General features: G+C 44.3%; 2 pseudogenes and 2 gene segments (V, D, J or C); all 4 read right to left on the reverse strand.

The window, feature by feature from the left end:
• Positions 1-2,075: 2,075 nt before the first annotated feature.
• LOC129351757 (T cell receptor alpha variable 18-like) lies at positions 2,076-3,311 on the reverse strand. The segment is given in 2 exon segments: positions 2,076-2,675; positions 2,790-3,311. Coding segments are annotated over 2 exon segments (432 nt in total).
• Positions 3,312-3,416: 105 nt separating this feature from the next.
• Positions 3,417-8,716, reverse strand: LOC129351710 (E3 ubiquitin-protein ligase TRIM21-like; annotated as a pseudogene).
• On the reverse strand, positions 7,121-10,879 carry LOC129351668 (T cell receptor alpha variable 12-3-like). The segment is given in 4 exon segments: positions 7,121-7,180; positions 9,776-10,071; positions 10,207-10,288; positions 10,817-10,879. Coding segments are annotated over 4 exon segments (501 nt in total).
• A 1,930-nt stretch (positions 10,880-12,809) lies between these two features.
• Positions 12,810-13,437, reverse strand: LOC129351759 (T cell receptor alpha variable 18-like; annotated as a pseudogene).
• Positions 13,438-21,126: the final 7,689 nt, after the last annotated feature.

The following is a 21,126-nucleotide window of genomic DNA, read 5'->3' on the forward strand; positions in this document are numbered from 1 at the left end:
TTAAAACCAAGATCTGTAATAACAGGTTTAAAATAAACTGGTTTAAAATAAACAGGTTTAAAATGCACCTCCAAGGGTCAAAGGTCAACAGAGGAGGACTCACAGGAGCCACTGGGTCTGAGCACCATCACCTCTGTTTTCTTTTCGTTAAAATGTAAAAAGTTCAAAGCCAACCAAGCTTTAACATCATCTAGACATGCCAGGAGATGTTTGATTGACTGGACATCTTTCTGCTTCAGGGGCAAATAAATCTGGCAATGAAATGAAATCCCATGTTTGCTGAAGATAGAACCCACAGGCAGTAAATAAAGACAGAAAAGCAGTGGGCCCAGAACGGAGCCCTGTGGTACACCATATGACATTGAAGCAGTAGATGATTCAGAGTCTCTAATATTTACTGGAAATGTTCTGTCCTTCAGGTTGGACCTGAACCAATTAAGAACAGTGTCATCAATACATACAATAAGCTGTAATCACGATATTAAAATGTCGTGGTCGGCTGTATTAAAGGCAGCAGTGAGGTCAAGTAAACCCAGCAGATTGTATTGAGTCGTTGATTCTTAATTAAGAATGTTTTAAACATAATAAGCTATATAGTAACACATTTATTTATACTTTATCCATAAAGACGAATTACTGCCAGAATCAACATGTATGTTAGTAAAAGCATTCATTCCTTTGACCTCCATGCTTCAGAGCCCAGCAGACAAAACACCTAAAACTTCTCAGAACATCCTTCAAAATCCTCAACAGGAGACTCAGGAGGGGTGTAAGTTTATTCTGCATCATTAAAATGATCTCAAAGACAGAAGTTTTGGCATTAAAATTGGAATTTCCACCAAAAATGAGAAAGACATCAGAAATCTATTGCACCGCAAATTCCTGAGAACGTACATCACTTCAGGATCAGCTGAGGAGGTGATGGGGCTTCATACATGCAGGGTCAGAGGGAAGGTCATGTCTGAGGTCACATATAGGGTCAGATGTCGCGTCGGCCATGAGCCGCAGGGTTTCCTGGGGCCTCCATCAAGCCCTGGTTTAGCTCACCTGGTTTAGCTCACCTGGTTTAGCTCACCTGGTTTAGCTCACCAGGTTTAGCTCACCAGGTGAGGCGGTAATCTGCCCTCTTTGTCCTTTGAGGTGTGCAGCGCCCCCATCTGTTCTCCCTGTGAAGTTGACACTGTCAGTCCTTTCTTCTGATTGCATGAAATGACTTGACCTCATTAACTGGAAAGATGAGACCCTTTCCCCACCATTAGCTCAGCTTCCAATCTGCATTGGTTTTGGGAATAATTAAATCTTGAGTGATTTTAAAATGTGGGAAGTGAAGCCAGTCTTAAACAGAAATCCACTGAGATTTCTGTGGAAAAAGGATTTGCTTATAGCTGCTGATGAAGGAGATGAGAGGTGAACAAAGTTCACTGTATCACGAGGTGATCTGGGCTGAGAGTCCATGTCTGGTTAGGATGTGACGTCTCCGGTGATCTGGAGTGGGACAGATCACACAGAGGAATTTCTGTAAGAAGACAGACAAACTGCGTCTCAGGCTGCTTCTTTGGGTTGGGAGGCTGCTTTGCTTTGCTAGTGACTGAGCTGTTTGTGGAGCTGATCCAGAACGTCTGCTATTCTGGGTCGCTGTGTGATGTAGAGCTCCCAAACTCACACACAGAGGAACACAGGTTCCCCAATGTGATTTATAATGCAAGCCATGCAGTCAGGAATGAATCATAAGATAATTAGCATTATTTATTTGTCCCACAGTGATTAAAAATATTTCTTACAAGAGAATCTTGGCCAAGACTGGCAGCAGCACACAATTTACTGAACATTCAGACAGCAAAACAGAAACAGTTCACAGTCATAAATGTACATGTTTCCTTCATGTATGTCTGCAACTGGTTCCAAGATGATGCAGCAGAAAACGATTCAATAGCAACTCATAATAACTAAACCTTATTTACCATTATTTAACCATTAATCAAAAGTTTATTAACTTTGAAAACATTCTTAATTAAGAATGTTTTAAATATAATAAGCTATATAGTAACACATTTATTTATACTTTTTCCATAAAGACTAATTACTGCCAAAATCAACATGTATGTTAGTAAGTAAATGCTTAAATATTCTTTCAAACATTCCTCTAGTTACCGCTGTGCAGTACTGCAGGTTTTAGTGGATTAACAGGGAGTGAGGCCCTCTAGTGGCTGCTGTGCAGTACTGCAGGTTTTAGTGGATTAACAGGGAGTGAGGCCCTCTAGTGGCTGCTGTGCAGTACTGCAGGTTTTAGTGGATTAACAGAGAGTGAGGCCCTCTAGTGGCTGCTGTGCAGTACTGCAGGTTTTTGTTCAGGGTTCTGGTGTTTCCTGTCACTGTGGGCTGCAGAGCGCAGTAGTACACAGCAGAGTCTGACAGACGGAAATCCTGGATCGTCAGATTAAAGGATTTCTTTTCTTTATTGAAGTCAGCATCAAATCTGTTGTTGAACTCTGGATCTTTATATTTTGTTGATGACAGCTGCTTCAGCATGTACTTTGGGAAGCTGTTCTCTTCTTGCCTGTACCAGAACAATGTGACACTCACACTGCTGTCATAAGTACATCCCAGAGTCAGTGATTCTCCTGCTGCAGCAGCAACTTCTCCTCCTGTCTGCTTCACTGAGTCTCCTTTACACTCTGGGAAGAACAGAACATGCAGAGGAAGAGACGGATCAATAAAGATGATTGATTAAAGGAGAACAATCAGCAGCTTTAAAGACTCCATGTAGAGGAAACATCTTTGTATCTTACCAGAGAAAAGAGCAGCCAGAATAATCCACAGCCAATGTTCCATCTGTCCAACAAGGTTTAAATCAGCAGGAGAAAGCAGCTGATGTTCAACATTCAGTCTGACTATTGTTCTCTTCACAGCACCACTTCTTATTGACACAATGCTGGAGCACAGAGCACAAGGAGAGCGCCGCCTACTGGAGCATGGCGCCCTCTGGTGGAGAGGAGAGGTGGAGTCCAGCAGAGAGGAGACGAGGCTTCAGCAGCTGGGCAGATGTTCAGGAGGAACTGGTTCTACTGGATCTACTGGATCTACTGGATATTGTCAGCAGAAGTGATCAGCTTCTCAACTGGACTCTTCATCCTGGATTGCAGTGAGTTTTTCACAGTTAAATACTAAAGGAAGTGAAAAATGTTGCCAAAACAAATTGGTGCTTTTTATTCTTCCTGTGTTGAGAACGATTGTGACGACAGAGGAAACGTGACCCAGAGATGTGGTGACATCTTCCTCAAACTTTCAGTTCTGTCAGCAGGGCTTCTTCAATTCACTGAACAGTGGGAATCGTTTGGTCTTCTGATGTTTCTCCTGATCACATGGTTCTTTTTCTCAAATCTAAATGCAACATTTTGATTTTGCTCCCATTATTCATCAGCTGAACTAAAACATTTTCACAAACACAAAATAACTGTTTGTCTCAAATATTGTCAACAAATGTGTCTCCTCCTTTGCAGATAATCCCTCCCACCTCACAGGTGTGGCATATCAAGATGCTGATTAGACAGCATGATTATTGCACATGTTGTGCAATAAAAGGCAATAAAAGGCCACTGTGAAATGTGTTGTTTTCCCACAGCACCATCTCACAGATGCTGCAGGTTTTCAGGAAGTCGGCCACTGGCATGCTGACTCCTGATGGGCATACACTCAGCAACATATGAAACAATGATGGAATCACTATTTTCAGACTGATTTCTTTCTGCCAAGACACTCAAAGAAAGTCCCGTCCTGTTGTGAGGCGATCCGTCTCCCATTCAGGTCGGGACTAATGTCCAGGAGAACAGGCCAATGGCTCCAACCGCTGGACGATTGCTGCGATGCAACGTCAACTATGCAGACGCCGCTGCAAATGATCTTCCATGACATGCTGGACATGGAGGGACAGGTGGTCCAGGTGTCTCCGTTGGACCATTAGGGAACTGAGAAACGGCAGAAGCACAAACAGCAATAAAGTTGATCAAGTTATTCTTTCAAGGTCTTAATGTCCCTTTTCTGTCCAAAACGTGAAAGAACAAGTTTCACACCGACGTCTTCATTGGAGGTCGTCTCCAAAAGAAACCCTTACCTCTGCAGAAATGGCTTTTATTGTCAAATCTACAAATATGGCTTCCAGAGCAATGAATGCTGGCAGATGTTGCCCAGTCCGCCCATTTGAGTAAACTGGAGCTCCAGCATCCCCTTTAGGTCCCAAGAGTTGGACAGTGTTTGGAGCCTTGAATGTCCATTTGACACGCAAACTGAAAAGTCAATGATCCAAAATGATTTGGCACCTTTTTCCCAGAGTTGCTGCTCGATCTGCATTTTAAAGATTCTAAAACTGCAAACTTCCAGGATTAAGATGAAACAAACTCCAGTTGGATTATATGGCGTTTTATTTCAGATCCAAAACTTTTAGAACTACAACTCTGATCACATTAGTCTTATAAAGTCTTAAAGGTTTTCTTTCTATACATCAGAATGATCATTAGAAGGAAGCAGTTCTTCTATCTACTAAGACACTAACTAGTAGTTTAGTGTCTAAAGTCACTTTAGTCTCCAGATTAAACTTTCTGAACGCAGCGATCAGTTATCAGCATCTCATCATACAAAGAGAAGATTCAAACTCAGACACACTTTCAAATAGTTACATGAAAAAATCCAAGAAGAAATAATGAGCTGGTGATTTTAGAAGCTGAAGGGAGAAGATAAAACCTGCAGAAACACAGAATCAGAACGAGCTGCAGAAAATGATCAGAACTGTTGAATTCCTGCAGAGGATGTTTCCAGCTCACCTCTCAAGATTCAGCAGATCAATGAGTCTGATGAACAGGACAGATGATCAGGGCAGATGAGTTTTTACCTCCATCACTAAGACCAGGACTGAAGAACGGGTAGAGTTTCTCCTTGAAGCAGCAGCCAGTAAAGGAGTAAATCACATCTACAGCATCTACATCATAGAAGGAGACCAGACCCTCCTCATAATCCACAAACACCCCCACCTTCTCTGGACCAGGATGGAGATGCAGACGGACTGAAGGTCCAGCACCAACTTTGTACTCATATCCATTTCTCAACCAGAAAGTCCAGAAACCTTTCTGAGGACTGAGGTTGATGGTTCCCTTCCTGTCAACAGATTCTCTAACCACTCCTAAAGCCCAGTTAGTCTTTCCTTTAACCTGAACCTCAAAGTAAAATCTGCCTGAGGAGAAACTCTGCTGTCCTAAAACAGAAACACAGTGAGAAAACCTCTGTGGATTGTCTGGAAGATTCTTCTTCACATCTCCATGTTTGGCCTGTTTTCCATCACCAGACAGGATGAGGTTAGGATGAGCCGCATCAGGATCCAGAGTCACATCCACTGCAAACTGCTGGACCCTTCAGCTCTTCTGCTAGCAACTTGCTAATCTTCTGCCTGAAGTCTTCCTCAACCAGAGCCACAGCTCTCACCACAGTGCCCTCATATGATGGTGGATGAACTCTGACCTCTACACAGTGCTTGACAGGTGGAGGATCTGTCAGATAGGAGAAGCTCTGCAGGAGGTGGAGGTGATCTTCATCCTGTGAGAGCTGCTTCAGCTCAGAGCTCCTCTTCTCCAGCTCAGAGATCTCCTGTTCCAGGTCTGTGATGAAGCCTTCAGCCTCTTTCTCTGTAGTTTCCTGTTTGCCTTGGATCTCCTTGAGGAGCTCCTTCAGGCGTCTCTCAGCAGACTCCATCAGAGCCGTGAAGACCTGAACAGCTTCTGCTTTCTCTCTGTCTGCAGCATCTCTACTGATCTTCAGCAACTCTCTGATCTCCTGGATCTTCAGTCGTCTCTCCTGGATCGTCTCCTGAACTTCAGCCTCCGTCTTCCTCAGCTTTGCCTTCTTTCCTTCAGATTCTTCTCCCAGAGGAACCAGCTGGTGGTTCTTGTGGTCTGAAACAGAGCAGAGTGAGCAGACGCATGTCTGGTCGGTCCTGCAGAACAGCTCCAGAGGTTTATCGTGCTGCAGACACATCCTGTCCTCCAGGTTCTCCATGGGCTCCATCAGCTGGTGTTTCTTCAGACGTGGAGCGGCCAGGTGAGGCTCCAGGTGAGTCTGGCAGTAGGAGGTCAGACACACCATGCAGGACTTCAGGGCCTTCAGTTTGGGTCCAGTGCAGACGTCACAGGGAACTTCTCCTGGTTTAGCAGCTTGTTGCTCCGAGCTGCTGCTGCTGGCTCCCTGCTGAGCTTCATGTCTGAACTGATCAACCATCTCTTTGATGAAGGTGTTGACTCTCAGCTGAGGTCTGCAGGTGAAACCTTCATTACACAGAGGACATTTGTAGGGGCCGTCTCCGTCCCAGTGCTGGGTGATGCAGGTCTTGCAGAAGTTGTGTCCGCATGGTGTGCTGACTGGATCAGTGAACACATCCAGACAGATGGAGCAGAGAAACTGATCCTCAGACCGCGGGCTGCTGCCAGAAGACATGTCTGAACCTGAGGACAGGAGACACAGATCAGTGATTAGCAGATGATCTGATCGGGAGGTCTGAGATGTTCTGATCAGGTTCCATGAAGGGGGATTTCAGCAGGAGTAACAGAGAGGTCCACACTTCTCTCTCCCAGCTCTTCCAGGGGAATCTCAAGCCGATCCCAGACCAGCAGAGAAACATCGTCCCTGCAGTGTGTCTGAGGTTTTCCTCTGGGCCTCCTCCTAGTGGGACATAAACTCTTTACCAGGGAGCCTCCATCCTAACCAGGTACCCCTCAACTGGCTCCTCTCCATGTGGAGGAGCAGCAGCTCTACTCTGAGTCCCTCCCAGATGACTGAGCTTCTCTCTCAGGGAGCCCAGACAGAGGAAACGCATTTCAGCCGCTTGTATCCGTGACCTTGTTCTTTCAGAAATGGCCCAAAGCTCATGATCATAGATCAGGGTAGTAATGTAGATCAACCGACAAATAGAGCCAGGCCAATCCGCCGGTTAATCTTCCGCTCCATGTTTCCCCCATTTATGAACAAGATCCTGCGATACTTGAACTCCTCGTCTTGGAGCAGGACATCCCCCGACCCGGAGAAGCACTCTTCCTTTTCCGGCTCCAGACCACGGCCTCAGCTCTGGAGGCACTGATCCTCATCCTGGGCGCTTCCCACTCGGCTGTTTACTGCCCCAGTGGAAGCTGTAGGTCACGACCTGGTGAAGCCAACAGGACCACATCATCCGCAAAAAGCAGAGATTCAATCCTTAAGCCATCATGCCAAAAGAGAGGAAAGATGATTTCTCTGGAAATTATCTTTCTGAAAATTCCAGAAAATGAATTATTTTGTTAAAGGCGATTCTAAAATGACAATAATTTGTGGACTATTTTAGTTCTTTAGACTCTTAGTAGGCTGGTCTGACTTCTTTTCCCTGTTTTTATAAATCACAGTCTTTGGACTTTTGTTTTGTTTTTGTTTTTTAATAATTAAACTCGGAGCAATAACTCTGATATGATTTCTATGACTGGCGTCTGTCAGTACCAGTAAAATGATTTGCATAAACAGGAAGTACAGTCCGTAAGAACCTGGACAGGTGGCAGTGCCTCCCGCTGGACTTTGCTCTGATTTATCATAAAATAACATTTTATCTCATCAGAATTATTTACTGTGATTATTCCAACAGGGAGAGTCTTTCTGTAAACTTTAAACTGGGAGGAGTCTTCCTGTTTTCAACTGAAGCTCAATCTGCTTTCTTTTCCTTTTGGCTTTTCCCTGTCAGGGTCGCAGCAGAGACTCATCTCCACCTGAGTCCCTCTCGTTCTGTCTTCATACATCTCACCTTCACTCCTCTCTATCTCTCACCTCAGATCACAACATCATCTGCAAACATCACAGTCCATGGAGATTCCTTCATCAACCTGTCCATCACCACAGCAAACAGGAAAGGCTCAGAGCCAAAGTGGAGGTTTCACTGCCACTCTGAACTCCTCTGTCCCTCCGACAGCACACCTCACCACAGTCTCACATCCACATCCTTTACCACTCCATCATGTTTCTCTCCTACTCCAGACTTCCTCATGCAGAACCACAGTTCCTCTCTAGCAATTCTGTCATTTCTAGATCTATAAAAACACAATGCAGCTCCTCTGACGTTCTCTGGACTTCTCTATCAACATGTGCAAAGCAAAGATTGCATCTGTAGAACATTTTCTTGACATGAAACGCGACGGTTGCTCACCGATGTCAACCTGAGTCTGGCTGAGGACTCTGTGCATCTTCCTTGCTCTTGATAATTGGCACCAGCTCACTTCTTCTCCATTGTTTTCTCTTTCTCTGATGTTATTGAACAGGTTAGACACCTGCACAGGTACTCCAGGTACCCTCACTGCTCCTCTCCAGCCACACAGTAAGCCCTTAGCTTGACCTCTTAACCTTTTCTTCTTGTGAGCCGCTCACATCACTTCCTTATTCCATCAGCTGAAGATAAATTAAACTGACATTTGAACTGCTGATGGCATAATTCTTTATTTTTAGTTGGAATAAAATCCTAAACCAACATGTTGGTTAAGAACAACACATGGAAAATAAATATTAGATTAAAATCTGAGTTTCTGAAAGCAATGAGAAGATTATTCCCAGATTGCTGCTGATTGAAACAGTGAATATTATCATCTGTACTCACCGCTGTCTGGGGCAGTTACTGAGAAGGAAGAAATGAACACAGACAGAGAAATTAGTCTCGACTGCAGCTCTGCTGTTCTTCACTCATTTTACTTTCATTTCTGGAAACTGGAACTGAAACTTTCCAGTGTGGCTCCTCCTCTCTCTCTCACCGGTTTTCCTCAATGAGCCTCAATTTCCTCAATAAGTATGGAAATAAGTATATCCTAACCCAGTTACATTGTATTTGTATTTCTTAGCATTGCAGAGGAAGCAATATGTATAAACGTAAAGACAGAGTTTAAAGAGTTCATATGAACAGGTTTTCTTGTCAGACTGTATTTCTGTGGAGAAAACGACTGCAGCATTTGATCAGGGCCCATTTCATCACCCAGTGATGTTATCTGAGAAAATAGACTTTCTAAAATTTAAAAATAAAGATTTTTTTCACAATTTTAATTCAATCAAAAAAGCTGATTTACAGATCACACTGAGAAGAGCTCCTCACGAAAGGGGAGAAATCCTCCTTGCAGCAGGCTCTGCATGCTGATGCTGTAAATTCAACTTTGCATCATTTCATCATGACTCAATTTTAAATAATCTGTATATCACTGTGGATATAGTTCTTGTATGTTTTATTTGGATTCATGTATCAACCAATCACAGCCAAACTACATCTGGTGATTAATTTCAGAAAGACTCAAAGAGTAAAAGCTACCGGGTCATTCTCTGTTTAAGACAAACTTCTTACCAGCAGGTGGAGCTAAACTTCGATAACGCTTTATCAGGTCCAGAGAACCAGAGGATTTCGCTCTACATTCATCATCCTGCTTGATGGATCAAACCTCAGTCCGTTTGAAGAAATGGTAACCTGAACTAATAACTAATATTTATGTCAACAAAATGAAACATAATTACAGAATTATCACAGTTTTCTGCCTCCACAGCAGCAGCTGTCCTATCTTTCCTGCTTCATGACTTTGTCTTCAGTCCAAAGACTCAACAACCAGTGGATTATCAGGGAGTGAGGCCCTCTAGTGGCTGCTGTGCAGTACTGCAGGTTTTTGTGGATTAACAGGGAGTGAGGCCCTCTAGTGGCTGCTGTGCAGTACTGCAGGTTTTTGTACAGGGTTCCGGTGTTTCCTGTCACTGTGGGCGACACGGCGCAGTAGTACACAGCAGAGTCTGTCACTGCAGCAGAGGAGATCAGCAGATTTGCTTGTTTCTGAGTTTTATCGATGTGAGCGGAGAAATTGGAGCGAGTTGGATGGATCGATCCCGACTCTGTGATGGAGAGCAGGAACTCTGGTCTGGATCTCTGCCGCTGTCGATACCACTGGACATTATAGATGGAACCAGTATAGTCGCAGCTCAAACTGGTGGGTTTTCCCTCTGAAGCGGCGTGTTCCCTCTGCTCCTGTGTGACGGTGTTCATGGAGCCCATGGCTGTAAAATGATGGTTCATGTCAGTCAGTCTGCAGCAGATTCAGGCGTCAGGAGACTCAGAGGCTCTTCCATCCACATGTGGTCGCAGTGAGATCCAGAGAGAAGATCAGAGCTTCTCTCGGTTCTGATACTCACCGATGCAGAGAGAGAAGAGCAGGAGGTGAAGCAACATGTTCCAGGAGTTCAGGTCAGACATGAGATCAACAGAGATGATCCACTGCAGCAGAAGGAAGACTAACAGACCTTCATCGTCATCATCAAGCTGCTTTTAGCTCTGCAGAGACGAGCCTTCTCATTGGCTGAGCTCAGCAGTGGTGGGAGGAGCCAGAGAGAAACTGGTTGTTGCTGAAGGTTCAGCCAGTGAGGAGATTTCTGACTGAGAAACCAGCTGAAGTTAGTGAGTCGGTGCTGCAGCGAACCAGAAACATCTGAGACTGGTTCTGGTGATCAGGTTTCAGCGACTCTGATTGTTTAAGATCCAGCTTTTTGGTGATCCTTCCAGTTTAGGAACCAGTTGAGAAGGTTCAGCCAGTGAGGAGATTTCTGTTGCAAATGGGGAGGATGTGTGTTTGCATTTTCTGTTTGATCATAAATGGGAGGCGATCCATCACAGAGACAAACACCTGCTCATACATTCGCTGGTCAAAGTTAAAATTAGAAAAGTCAGTTGCTAGTGATTGATTTGGACTTTAAGAGAAACCAACAGCAAAGCTCTGCAGAAAGCAGCTGATAGTCTTTTCCTGACCGTGTTACACAGAGTGAGAACATCACTTGTTTCTGTAACAGTCGCCTCCTTCTTCATCTCCATGGTTTAAATGGTGGAGCGAGTTCATCCAGTAATCAATGGGTTGCTGGTTTGAGTCCTCTGACAGGCTTCCAGAGCAGCTGTGGCTACTATTCAATAGCTCACACCAACAGGGTGTGAGTGAATGGATGAATCAGTGATTGTAGGGTGAAAATCTTCTTTATCAGCCATTTTCATCTCCAATCTGTCTGGCATCATCCATGAGTGTAAATCCTCTGCTGACATACTTGATCCAATCCCACCATCCCAACTTCCAACCTCCAGGTTCTTCATTGCTGTCATCATTCACTCCTTACTTTCCTCTAGAACTGACCTTTTTAAAATGCTGCCATTACTGGAAATACTGTAGAAACTAAAGATCCCAACAATTAAAATAATCTTAACCACATCTCTAATTTATCTCCAAACTAATCAGAGAGTCGTCTCTAAACTTCAAATGTAACTCAATAACCTCCATGAACAATTCCAGTCTGGTTCCCATTGATCTTCCTGCCATCTGATCTCAGTGTGACCTTTGACCCTCTGTCCTTCTCCACACTGGCCTCCATCTGGCATCACTCACACTCTCCCACAGGTTTCATTCCTTCACTGAATGAAGAATCAGCAATGAACTGGTTAACTCTGCGATAGATCCTGGAGTTTCCAGAAAGCAGGAGATTGAACAGTTCAGGTTTGTCATGTTTGCTAATTATGTCTGTTAGTGTCAAACTTCTTCTCCTGCACAGTTTGTGCTATTTTCACCATTCAACTTTTATACCATTCAGCTTGGTCTCCTGATGCCAGCTGTATCTCTTGGTATTCATAACCTCCATACTTTTTATAATATTCAACTTTTTATGAATTCTTGAGAATTACAACATAAAATGTGTGTTGTGTTTTACAGTGGATGTTTCAGGTCCTGCCTGCTAATTGCAATCAATCATCCAGTGGAGGAAACAAAGCAGAGGCCATTTTGAAGTTGGGCAGTTTAACAGCTTTGATGCTGTTTGATTCCTGGGAATAATTTGAAAAAAGTCATCATTTACATAAGTTTTTTGTTTGTTTGTTTACATTGCATGGAATATATAACTTTAGCCCAGCATGCTAGTGCTATCCTAGATGCTATTTTATCTCATTTTGGCTTGTACCTGGGTTTTCACACTGCATGGACGATTTCTTACCTTTCTCCAGCAGGCGGCTTCAAACGCTTTTATCATTTTCACCAAAAGCTTTGAGCATTCAGCTTTGAGCATACAGCATTCACATTTGCAGTTGCATTTTCATAGGAAATGCACACTTTCTAGTTTGTATTAAATGCTTTTGCAAATCACTCCATGTAATTACAAGGAAATGGTTTGTAAACGAACAATCGTCTCAGCCTGAAGTTGTGCTAGGAGCTGATGTTTCAAAATAAAACGTGAATGAATCTTGTTCAGTCACTTTTCCAGTCTTTATTGAATTTGCCTGCAATTACTTTTTAAATCCTGCAGATGTCACTGTGAGTGACACAGTTTCAACACACAGTTGACTCAGTTTGGGAAAAGCTCCACAGCCTGGTCAGCTCATCAGCCTCATTCTGGTTAAATTCAGAATTCAGATCAAAATCTCCTGCATAGATCCAAACTTAATTCTAACCTTTCTGCTCCTTCACTTTCTGAAGTCCTTCATATTTCTACTTCCTCCTGCAGCCTTACAACTTCCTCCTCTCTTCATTTCACTGTCGCTTCTACTCATCGTTGTAAAACTGATCACTAACTGATCGCCTGATCGTTCTGCATTGACTAGTGTGATTTTAATTTGTGTCTCTTGCTGTGCTGGTAGTTCTAATTTAATGTATTATTAATATGTGAAAACCAATGAATGAAAGACACACTGTTGGAGGCCCTCTAGTGGCCGCTGTGCAGTACTGCAGGTTTTTGTTCAGGGTTCTGGTGTTTCCTGTCACTGTGGGCTGCAGAGCGCAGTAGTACACAGCAGAGTCTGACAGACGGAGATCCTGGATCGTCAGGTTGAATGTCTTGTTGGTTTTATTGAGGTCTGCATCAAATCTGCTGCTGTTGAACTCTGGAGCTTTCTCTTTGGCTGATAATCGCTGCTTCAGCATGTACTTTGGGAAACTGTTTCCTTCTTGTTGTACCAGAACAGATATGGATATGTATCACTGGTCTCAAAGGTACATCCCAGAGTCAGTGATTCTCCTGCTGCAGCAGCAACTTCTCCTCCTGTCTGCTTCACTGAGTCTCCTTTACACTCTGGGAAGAACAGAACATGCAGAGGAAGAGACGGATCAATAAAGATGATTGATTAAAGGAGAACAATCAGCAGCTTTAAAGACTCCATGTAGAGGAAACATCTTTGTATCTTACCAGAGAAAAGAGCAGCCAGAATAATCCACAGCCAATGTTCCATCTGTCCAACAAGGTTTAAATCAGCAGGAGAAAGCAGCTGATGTTCAACATTCAGTCTGACTATTGTTCTCTTCACAGCACCACTTCTTATTGACACAATGCTGGAGCACAGAGCACAAGGAGAGCGCCGCCTACTGGAGCATGGCGCCCTCTGGTGGAGAGGAGAGGTGGAGTCCAGCAGAGAGGAGACGAGGCTCCAGCTAATAATCAGATCAATTTACCTCAGATGAGCTCCATCTACTTGGTAGAAACATTTCAAAGATGGCCAGTTTTGAGCTTCACAGAAAGACGTTTGAATACTTTTTTCTTAGTTTCCAATTTAAGTAATTTTAAAAAAGATAAATACGCTGAACAAGAATATAAAGCCCCGGGTCAAATGTAAGAGTTTTATGAACACATACATAGAGAAACTCAGAGTATATTTTCAGTAATTATTGATCTTCATATTGATGACATCACGGTTCGGCCGTTTGTAGCAGCTTAACGGACCTTTGAACATGATGGAGGCTGAGGAGTCTGGTTCTGACCCAGTGGGCTTCCTGTAGGCGGTTACAGTCTGAGCTCTGATGCGTCTGTTGCTCAGACCAATAGTCTCATCGGCTGCGTGTCGCTGCTCTGAGCCCGTCCTCTGGTGGACGAGCCGATGTGGACATCTGGTGCTGGAGCATCGGAGAGGATGAGGAGGATCTGCTGTGGAGTCATTTGTTGGAAACCGGCTCTTAAGGCCGGTGGTCCGATAACGGACACTGAGCCGTGCAGCTGCTGTTCTGGTGGACGTCCCTGCATCCAACATGTCAATAACACGCTACCACATGACTTGAGACTTTATGACTGGTGACAACATTTGACCTTTTGGCCCTTTTATTGTTCAATTCAAAGATTGTCCAGCTGTTGCTCATTTTATCGGATCATCCAGTGGACATGACCCACAATGCACTGAGTAAATAACTCACTGACAGGAAGTTGGATTTAAAATTATACACAGATCAAGAGAAATATTACATTTGTAGAATGAAATGTCAGCGATGCTCATTTAGAGTTGTGACCTCCACATGTTAACAGTGTTGACATGGCTATTTATATTTCCACATTGTTATAATGTGGTAATAGAAGAAGAAATGAATTTAAGAGCTGAGTGCTCAGATGTCTGAGGGATACAAAGTCTTCCCTCAGTGCCAGTTTGGGTGACAGGAGTCTGAGAAATCATCAGTTTCTGCAGAATGCTGGTGGATAATGTGCTGCATTATCCCAGGAACCAGTTATGTCATCCTGTGGCCTGAACAACCATTGCAGTGCTGTTGATGCATCGCTTTATCATATAAAACTGAATCTCAAGATGTTAAAGGAGAAGTTGGTTCATCAAGCGACTTGGTCTTGATCCCAGCTGCGCGGTCGAAGACTTCAGGATTGCTCAAACTGATGCAGGGAGATGAAAGAGCAGAGAAAAGCTTTTCCTCATAAATGAGATTAGCATCATGACCCTCAGGTCCAGCAGCTGCTGCAGCAGATCAGTCCTCTGTAGCACATAGCAGTGAGCATGAGGACAGGTGAGCCTCTGCAGATGGAAAGACCTAAAGTTTAAATGAATTCCTTGTCAGTGACTGAACTGAAAGAATCCTCTGCATTAACTTTGTGTTTGTGTCCATCTTCTGGAGAAAATGTGGTGCATCCCCTGCAGTCCACCAGTTCGTTGGTGGCCTTGATGCTGGCTGGCGTCGACCTGCTGCACCGGTCACTCAACCCGTCCTTCACTGCTCAGGAACTGGACTCAGCTGCCACCTGGCAGCATGAACTTCACTACTGGACCACAGGATGAGAGGCTCTGCCACTGCAGCATGGGGAATCCACAGGGTTCACTGCCCTCTCCTTTCCTTTTCACACATCAGACGTCATCAAGAACTTGACATCGGCCATTGCTGGACGCGTGTCAGGAGAGGTTATCTCTATATTTGCTGCTTGGTGTGAACTGAACCTTCTGCACATCGATGTCAGCAAGACAAGGAGGTGGTGACTGATTGCAGGAGGAGGCCTTCTCAGATTGTACCAGTGAGCATCTGGGCGTACAGCCCAATAACAAACTGCTCACATAACACTGCTGTCTGGTCATCTCTACCTGCTGAGGACATTTATTGAGTTCAGGACATTAGTGAGGACTTTCTATGCTTGTGGGAGCTGGCTCAGTCTGAACTGCTGTCTGGACTCCATTGAGACTTTAGCTAAACTGAAGCAGTTATGATCGACTCTTCTCACCCTGAATGAGGCTGTGGGGCCTTCAGGCAGCAGATTGAGCCGCCAACGGTGCAGGAAAGAAAGGAACAGCAGGTCCTACATTCCAGCTGCAGTCAGTCTGCATGACATCTACAACCAGCAACGATAGATTGTTAAACAGATGCATCACTCTGTTATATTTCTACAATACTGGCGTTGTGCAGTACCATGTCTTCCTACCACACGGTGCAATATCACTTTTCTCTAACTATTTTCATCTATAGCATAGATTATATTCATATTTAGACTAAACCAGTGAAAGTGCTGTGAAGGTCTATTTTAATTCAAATGTTCATTTTTCTTGACATAAAAGAAACACTAATTTGGAAGCCTGAACAAAAAGCAAAAATCACCTAAATTTACCCCAAATGAAATGTTTGCATTTTAATAGAATTCAAAATAGGCGTGGCCAAAAACTCTACAGCGCCCCCTAAGGTGAAGCAGGCCAACTGATCATAGAGCTGAAATGGGAGCTTAGACAGAACCTCCATGAACAAGAAATAAATCTCTTGGAAGAACGCCCTAAACACAGCGTTGCTTCGTCAATGTTCAGCTGCGTCCAAGTTGTTCTGAGATAATAACTTCAAACTTGGTCAACCTGATCAAAAGTTAACAAAATAAAAATGACCAAAATCTTGAATTTTCATGGATGCTGCACCATGAATTTGAAAACACTGATCGATCCGAATCCAACTACCAACAGGAATAAGTGAACTAAGCTAACGCTGTATTACTTCATATGGTCTTGTTTCATTCCTGCAGCAGAATGAAATAAGGTGAGAATGAGGAAGTAGCATTTCTACTGGCGTCTTTATTCTGCCTGTCAGTGATTAGCAGCTGCAACCACAGCGACTCTGATCAATCAGGATGATCAGAATCCATCTGATATGACGCTGAGCTGTGAATACCACTTCCCTCCTCTTTGAAGAGGAGTCAGATATCTGTGTTCAGGTTTTTGTACAGCCTCTTCTCCACTTTGTATCACTGTGTTTCCAGAGCGCAGTAGCAGAGAGCCGCGTCTGCCGGGGTCAGCTCTCTGATGCTCAGCTCACTGGAGGAAGACGATGCTGCTGATCCAGGATCAGGAACCATGTTGTTTCTAGAGGACAAACAGGAGTCTGAAGGTCAGAACGACGTCTGGCCCAGTGCAGGACAGCAGACCCACATGTTGTCTCCTGCTGGACTGAACCAGAATCCCTGACCTTAAACTGACCTCTACTGAGAGACAGAAGCAACAGGAGGGAGAGCAACATGTCTGGAGTCCTGAGAGCCACACAGCAGATCAACAATGAAGGAAGAACAAATGATGGAGGAGCTGAAGGTCAGTGGGCGGGGCCACTACAACTCAACCAATCAGAGAGTTTCTGCTTCCTCAGCAGCTCCGTCTCTGATCTTTGCTGCTTCATGTCTCTGTTGTCTTTGTCTTCAGTCCAACGACTCAACAACCAGTGGGAGTGAGGCCCTCTAGTGGCTGCTGTGCAGTACTGCAGGTTTTAGTGGTTTAACAGGGAGTGAGGCCCTCTAGTGGCTTTTGTGCAGTACTGCAGGTTTTAGTGGGTTAACAGGGAGTGAGGCCCTCTAGTGGCTGCTGTGCAGTACTGCAGGTTTTTGTTCAGGGTTCTGGTGTTTCCTGTCACTGTGGGCCGCAGAGCGCAGTAGTACACAGCAGAGTCTGACAGACGGAGATCGTGGATCGTCAGATTCACCGATTTCTCTTTTGCCTCAGTGTTGAGATCAGCATCAAATCTGTCTTCACTGAAATCTGGAGAATTTTCTGCAGTTTCTCCATAACGTTTCAGCATATACTTTGGGAAACTGTTTCCTTCTTGTTTGTACCAGAACAGATATGGATATGTATCACTGGTTTCAAAGGTACATCCCAGAGTCAGTGATTCTCCTGCTGCAGCAGCAACTTCTCCTCCTGTCTGCTTCACTGAGTCTCCTTTACACTCTGGGAAGAACAGAACATGCAGAGGAAGAGACGGATCAATAAAGATGATTGATTAAAGGAGAACAATCAGCAGCTTTAAAGACTCCATGTAGAGGAAACATCTTTGTATCTTACCAGAGAAAAGAGCAGCCAGAATAATCCACAGCCAATGTTCCATCTGTCCAACAAGGTTTAAATCAGCAGGAGAAAGCAGCTGATGTTCAACATTCAGTCTGACTATTGTTCTCTTCACAGCACCACTTCTTATTGACACAATGCTGGAGCACAGAGCACAAGGAGAGCGCCGCCTACTGGAGCATGGCGCCCTCTGGTGGAGAGGAGAGGTGGAGTCCAGCAGAGAGGAGACGATTGTCAAGAGCTGAGAGCCCAGACCTTCTGCATGAAGCAAAATGTAGAACAATGTGCTTATTTATACCAGGCTGTTTTTTCAGGCTGCAGTATGAAAGAAATCTCCTGCTGTCACAACAAAAGGAGCTCAAATAAATAAATTTGCCTCGATGAGAGAAATGGGGTGAAACAGAGGGACAGTCAGCCTGATGGACAATGTTATTCTAATATATTGCTTCTGATTTATTATTGTTTTGTAAAGAAAAGGCTGTTTCATTCCTCAAGAAACCCAACATTGTCACCAATCACTGATGTCTGGACATTCAGGACATAAGGACAAGTCCTGCTGCTACCTCATCACTGGACGCTTGTTCTTTTCAAGCATAATGAAGAAAAGAATAAAAATGAATCTGCTTTCCTTTCATGCCCACCCTGTGAGTATCTCACTAAATGAGAGTCACTGACCCCACGGCTTCATTTCTACTTCTGCTGGACATGAAGTCAGAGGGACAAGAGGACAGCCTGTCTCACTGCGCTGTAACTATGACGTCGTTCTGACCTTCAGGCTCCTGTTTGTCCTCCAGAAACAACTTGGTTTCTGATCCTGGATCAGCAGCATCGTCTTCACTGAGCCCACCATCGATTCTGCTTTTCTGTAAGTTTCTCACCAATAACTGCCTGTAAATATTGATGAGTTTGATTATTAATAATTTGATTCAAGTTGTTTTTACCCTGATGGAGACAAATCACAGCAGGGGGCTTTTATCCAGTGACTATCAGATGCATCTCTTCTCCAGTAAAACTGAGCCTGAAAACCTTCATCAGGAGGTTTTCAGACCAATCGTTGATATATTGCTCAGGAGTTTATATACATTTATACAGTATATATAAAATACTAAATGTGAAGGGAAGAGGAGAGCAGCTGCACACGCAGGCTGAGAAATGAGACAGCTGATTGGTTTGGTAATCGGTAATCAGACACTTTCTCCCGGAAATCAGCCGATTATGATCGGTGGCTGATCGATCGGCACACATCAACCAGATAAATGCTTCTAACTTTTCTCTGTAGTGACAAAAACCACTGACTGTGGCTCCAATGACTTATAATAAATGCAATTAAACGACTCAATTTAAATTTCAGTAACTTATCTTGGCAGGGTCTGAACACAGCCTCACTGATTCCTCCTGGTTGCTCTGCAGGTTCATCTTGGATCCGTCTGATCCAAACTCGTCACTTGAGCTCTGCAAGCTTCTAACCTGAGTGTTAGCAGGCAACGTCTTCCGGCTTCACTCGTTAAACCCACAGGCTGAGTTCAGTTTCATTCTTTGCAGTTGCTTTGGTTCTGCATGTTGGGTCTAATTAACTTCTGCACCTTTACTTATTTCCTCTAGACAAACTGTTTACACTATATCGTTACTTTCCCTTTAGTTTTCTCTGCTCTGTATGTAATGGAGACTGGAATTATAATCGCGACATTTCTACCAAAGGTTTGGACTGAGCTTCCGAACCAGAAGCTCCAAAGTGTCCGGTTCTGACCCACGCACCCGGTCAGATGGTACTCGAAACAGATTTTTGTTTTATCGATTGATTTTAGTTGCCTCTGTGATTAACTCCTTGCATAAACTTTATCATATCTGCCCAAGCGTCCCAGTCAAGGTTGTTGATTATAACATCTCAAATGGCCGATGGGCTTCAATATTTTCTGGTTGAAAAAAACAGAAAATATTCCATCGATGTGACCCCTGATTATATGTATGTGTATATATAAGCACGCTGAACAAGAATATAAAGCCCCGGGTCAAATGTAAGAGTTTTATGAACACATACATAGAGAAACTCAGAGTATATTTTCAGTAATTATTGATCTTCATATTGATGACATCACGGTTCGGCCGTTTGTAGCAGCTTAACGGACCTTTGAACATGATGGAGGCTGAGGAGTCTGGTTCTGACCCAGTGGGCTTCCTGTAGGCGGTTACAGTCTGAGCTCTGATGCGTCTGTTGCTCAGACCAATAGTCTCATCGGCTGCGTGTCGCTGCTCTGAGCCCGTCCTCTGGTGGACGAGCCGATGTGGACATCTGGTGCTGGAGCATCGGAGAGGATGAGGAGGATCTGCTGTGGAGTCATTTGTTGGAAACCGGCTCTTAAAGGGCCGGTGGTCCGATAACGGACACTGAGCCGTGCAGCTGCTGTTCTGGTGGACGTCCCTGCATCCAACATGTCAATAACACGCTACCACATGACTTGAGACTTTATGACTGGTGACAACATTTGACCTTTTGGCCCTTTTATTGTTCAATTCAAAGATTGTCCAGCTGTTGCTCATTTTATCGGATCATCCAGTGGACATGACCCACAATGCACTGAGTAAATAACTCACTGACAGGAAGTTGGATTAAAAGTCCTTAGAGCCACACAGCAGATCAACAATAATCCACTGCAGCAGGAGGACGAAATGATGTCATTAGAGGAGCTGAAGGTCAGTGGGCGGGGCCACTACAACTCAACCAATCAGAGAGTTTCGCTTCCTCAGCAGCTCCGTCTCTGATCTTTGCTGCTTCATGTCTCTGTTGTCTTTGTCTTCAGTCCAACGACTCAACAACCAGTGGGAGTGTGGCCCTCTAGTGGCTGCTGTGCAGTACTGCAGGTTTTAGTGGATTAACAGGGAGTGAGGCCCTCTAGTGGCTGCTGTGCAGTACTGCAGGTTTTTGTTCAGGGTTCTGGTGTTTCCTGTCACTGTGGGCGTCACAGCGCAGTAGTACACAGCAGAGTCTGTCACTGCAGCAGAGGAGATCGTCATGGACATTTCTTCTTTGCTTCCTATAAATGTCATCCTGTCCAGATGTTCTGCTTCACCTGAAGGTGAGTGAGACTTCAGGAACTCTGGATGTTTTCCTGGATTTTGTCGATACCAGAATAAATAATAGCTGAACCTTTGGAGTAACTGCAGGTCAGAGTAACAGAGCTGCCCTCTGAACTGAACTCCTCAGTCTTTGCTGCAGTGAGTTGTTGGCAGTTTACACCTGAAGGAAGAAAGAACTGATGTAAGTGAAGAACAACAAGGATGAGATTATTCTCTGAAAGACTCCAACCAACCTGATCCAGTGATCAGAACCAGCAGAGTGAATCCAGATGTGAGCAGAGACAGCATGTTGAGCAGAGTTGATGTTGGAGAGTTGAGCTGAAGGAGGAAGTTTGAGTCTCTTTAGAGTTCAGGAACAGACCAGCTCCTCTTCCTCCTCCTCATCTTCCTCCTCCTCCTCCTCTTCATCCTCCTCTCATCTTCCTCCTCCTCTCTTCCTTCCTCCTCCTCTT

This window comes from Poeciliopsis prolifica, unplaced genomic scaffold (assembly GCF_027474105.1).
Source record: "Poeciliopsis prolifica strain line A6 unplaced genomic scaffold, Auburn_PproV2 SCAFFOLD069, whole genome shotgun sequence".
Classification (NCBI taxonomy): Eukaryota; Metazoa; Chordata; class Actinopteri; order Cyprinodontiformes; family Poeciliidae; genus Poeciliopsis; species Poeciliopsis prolifica.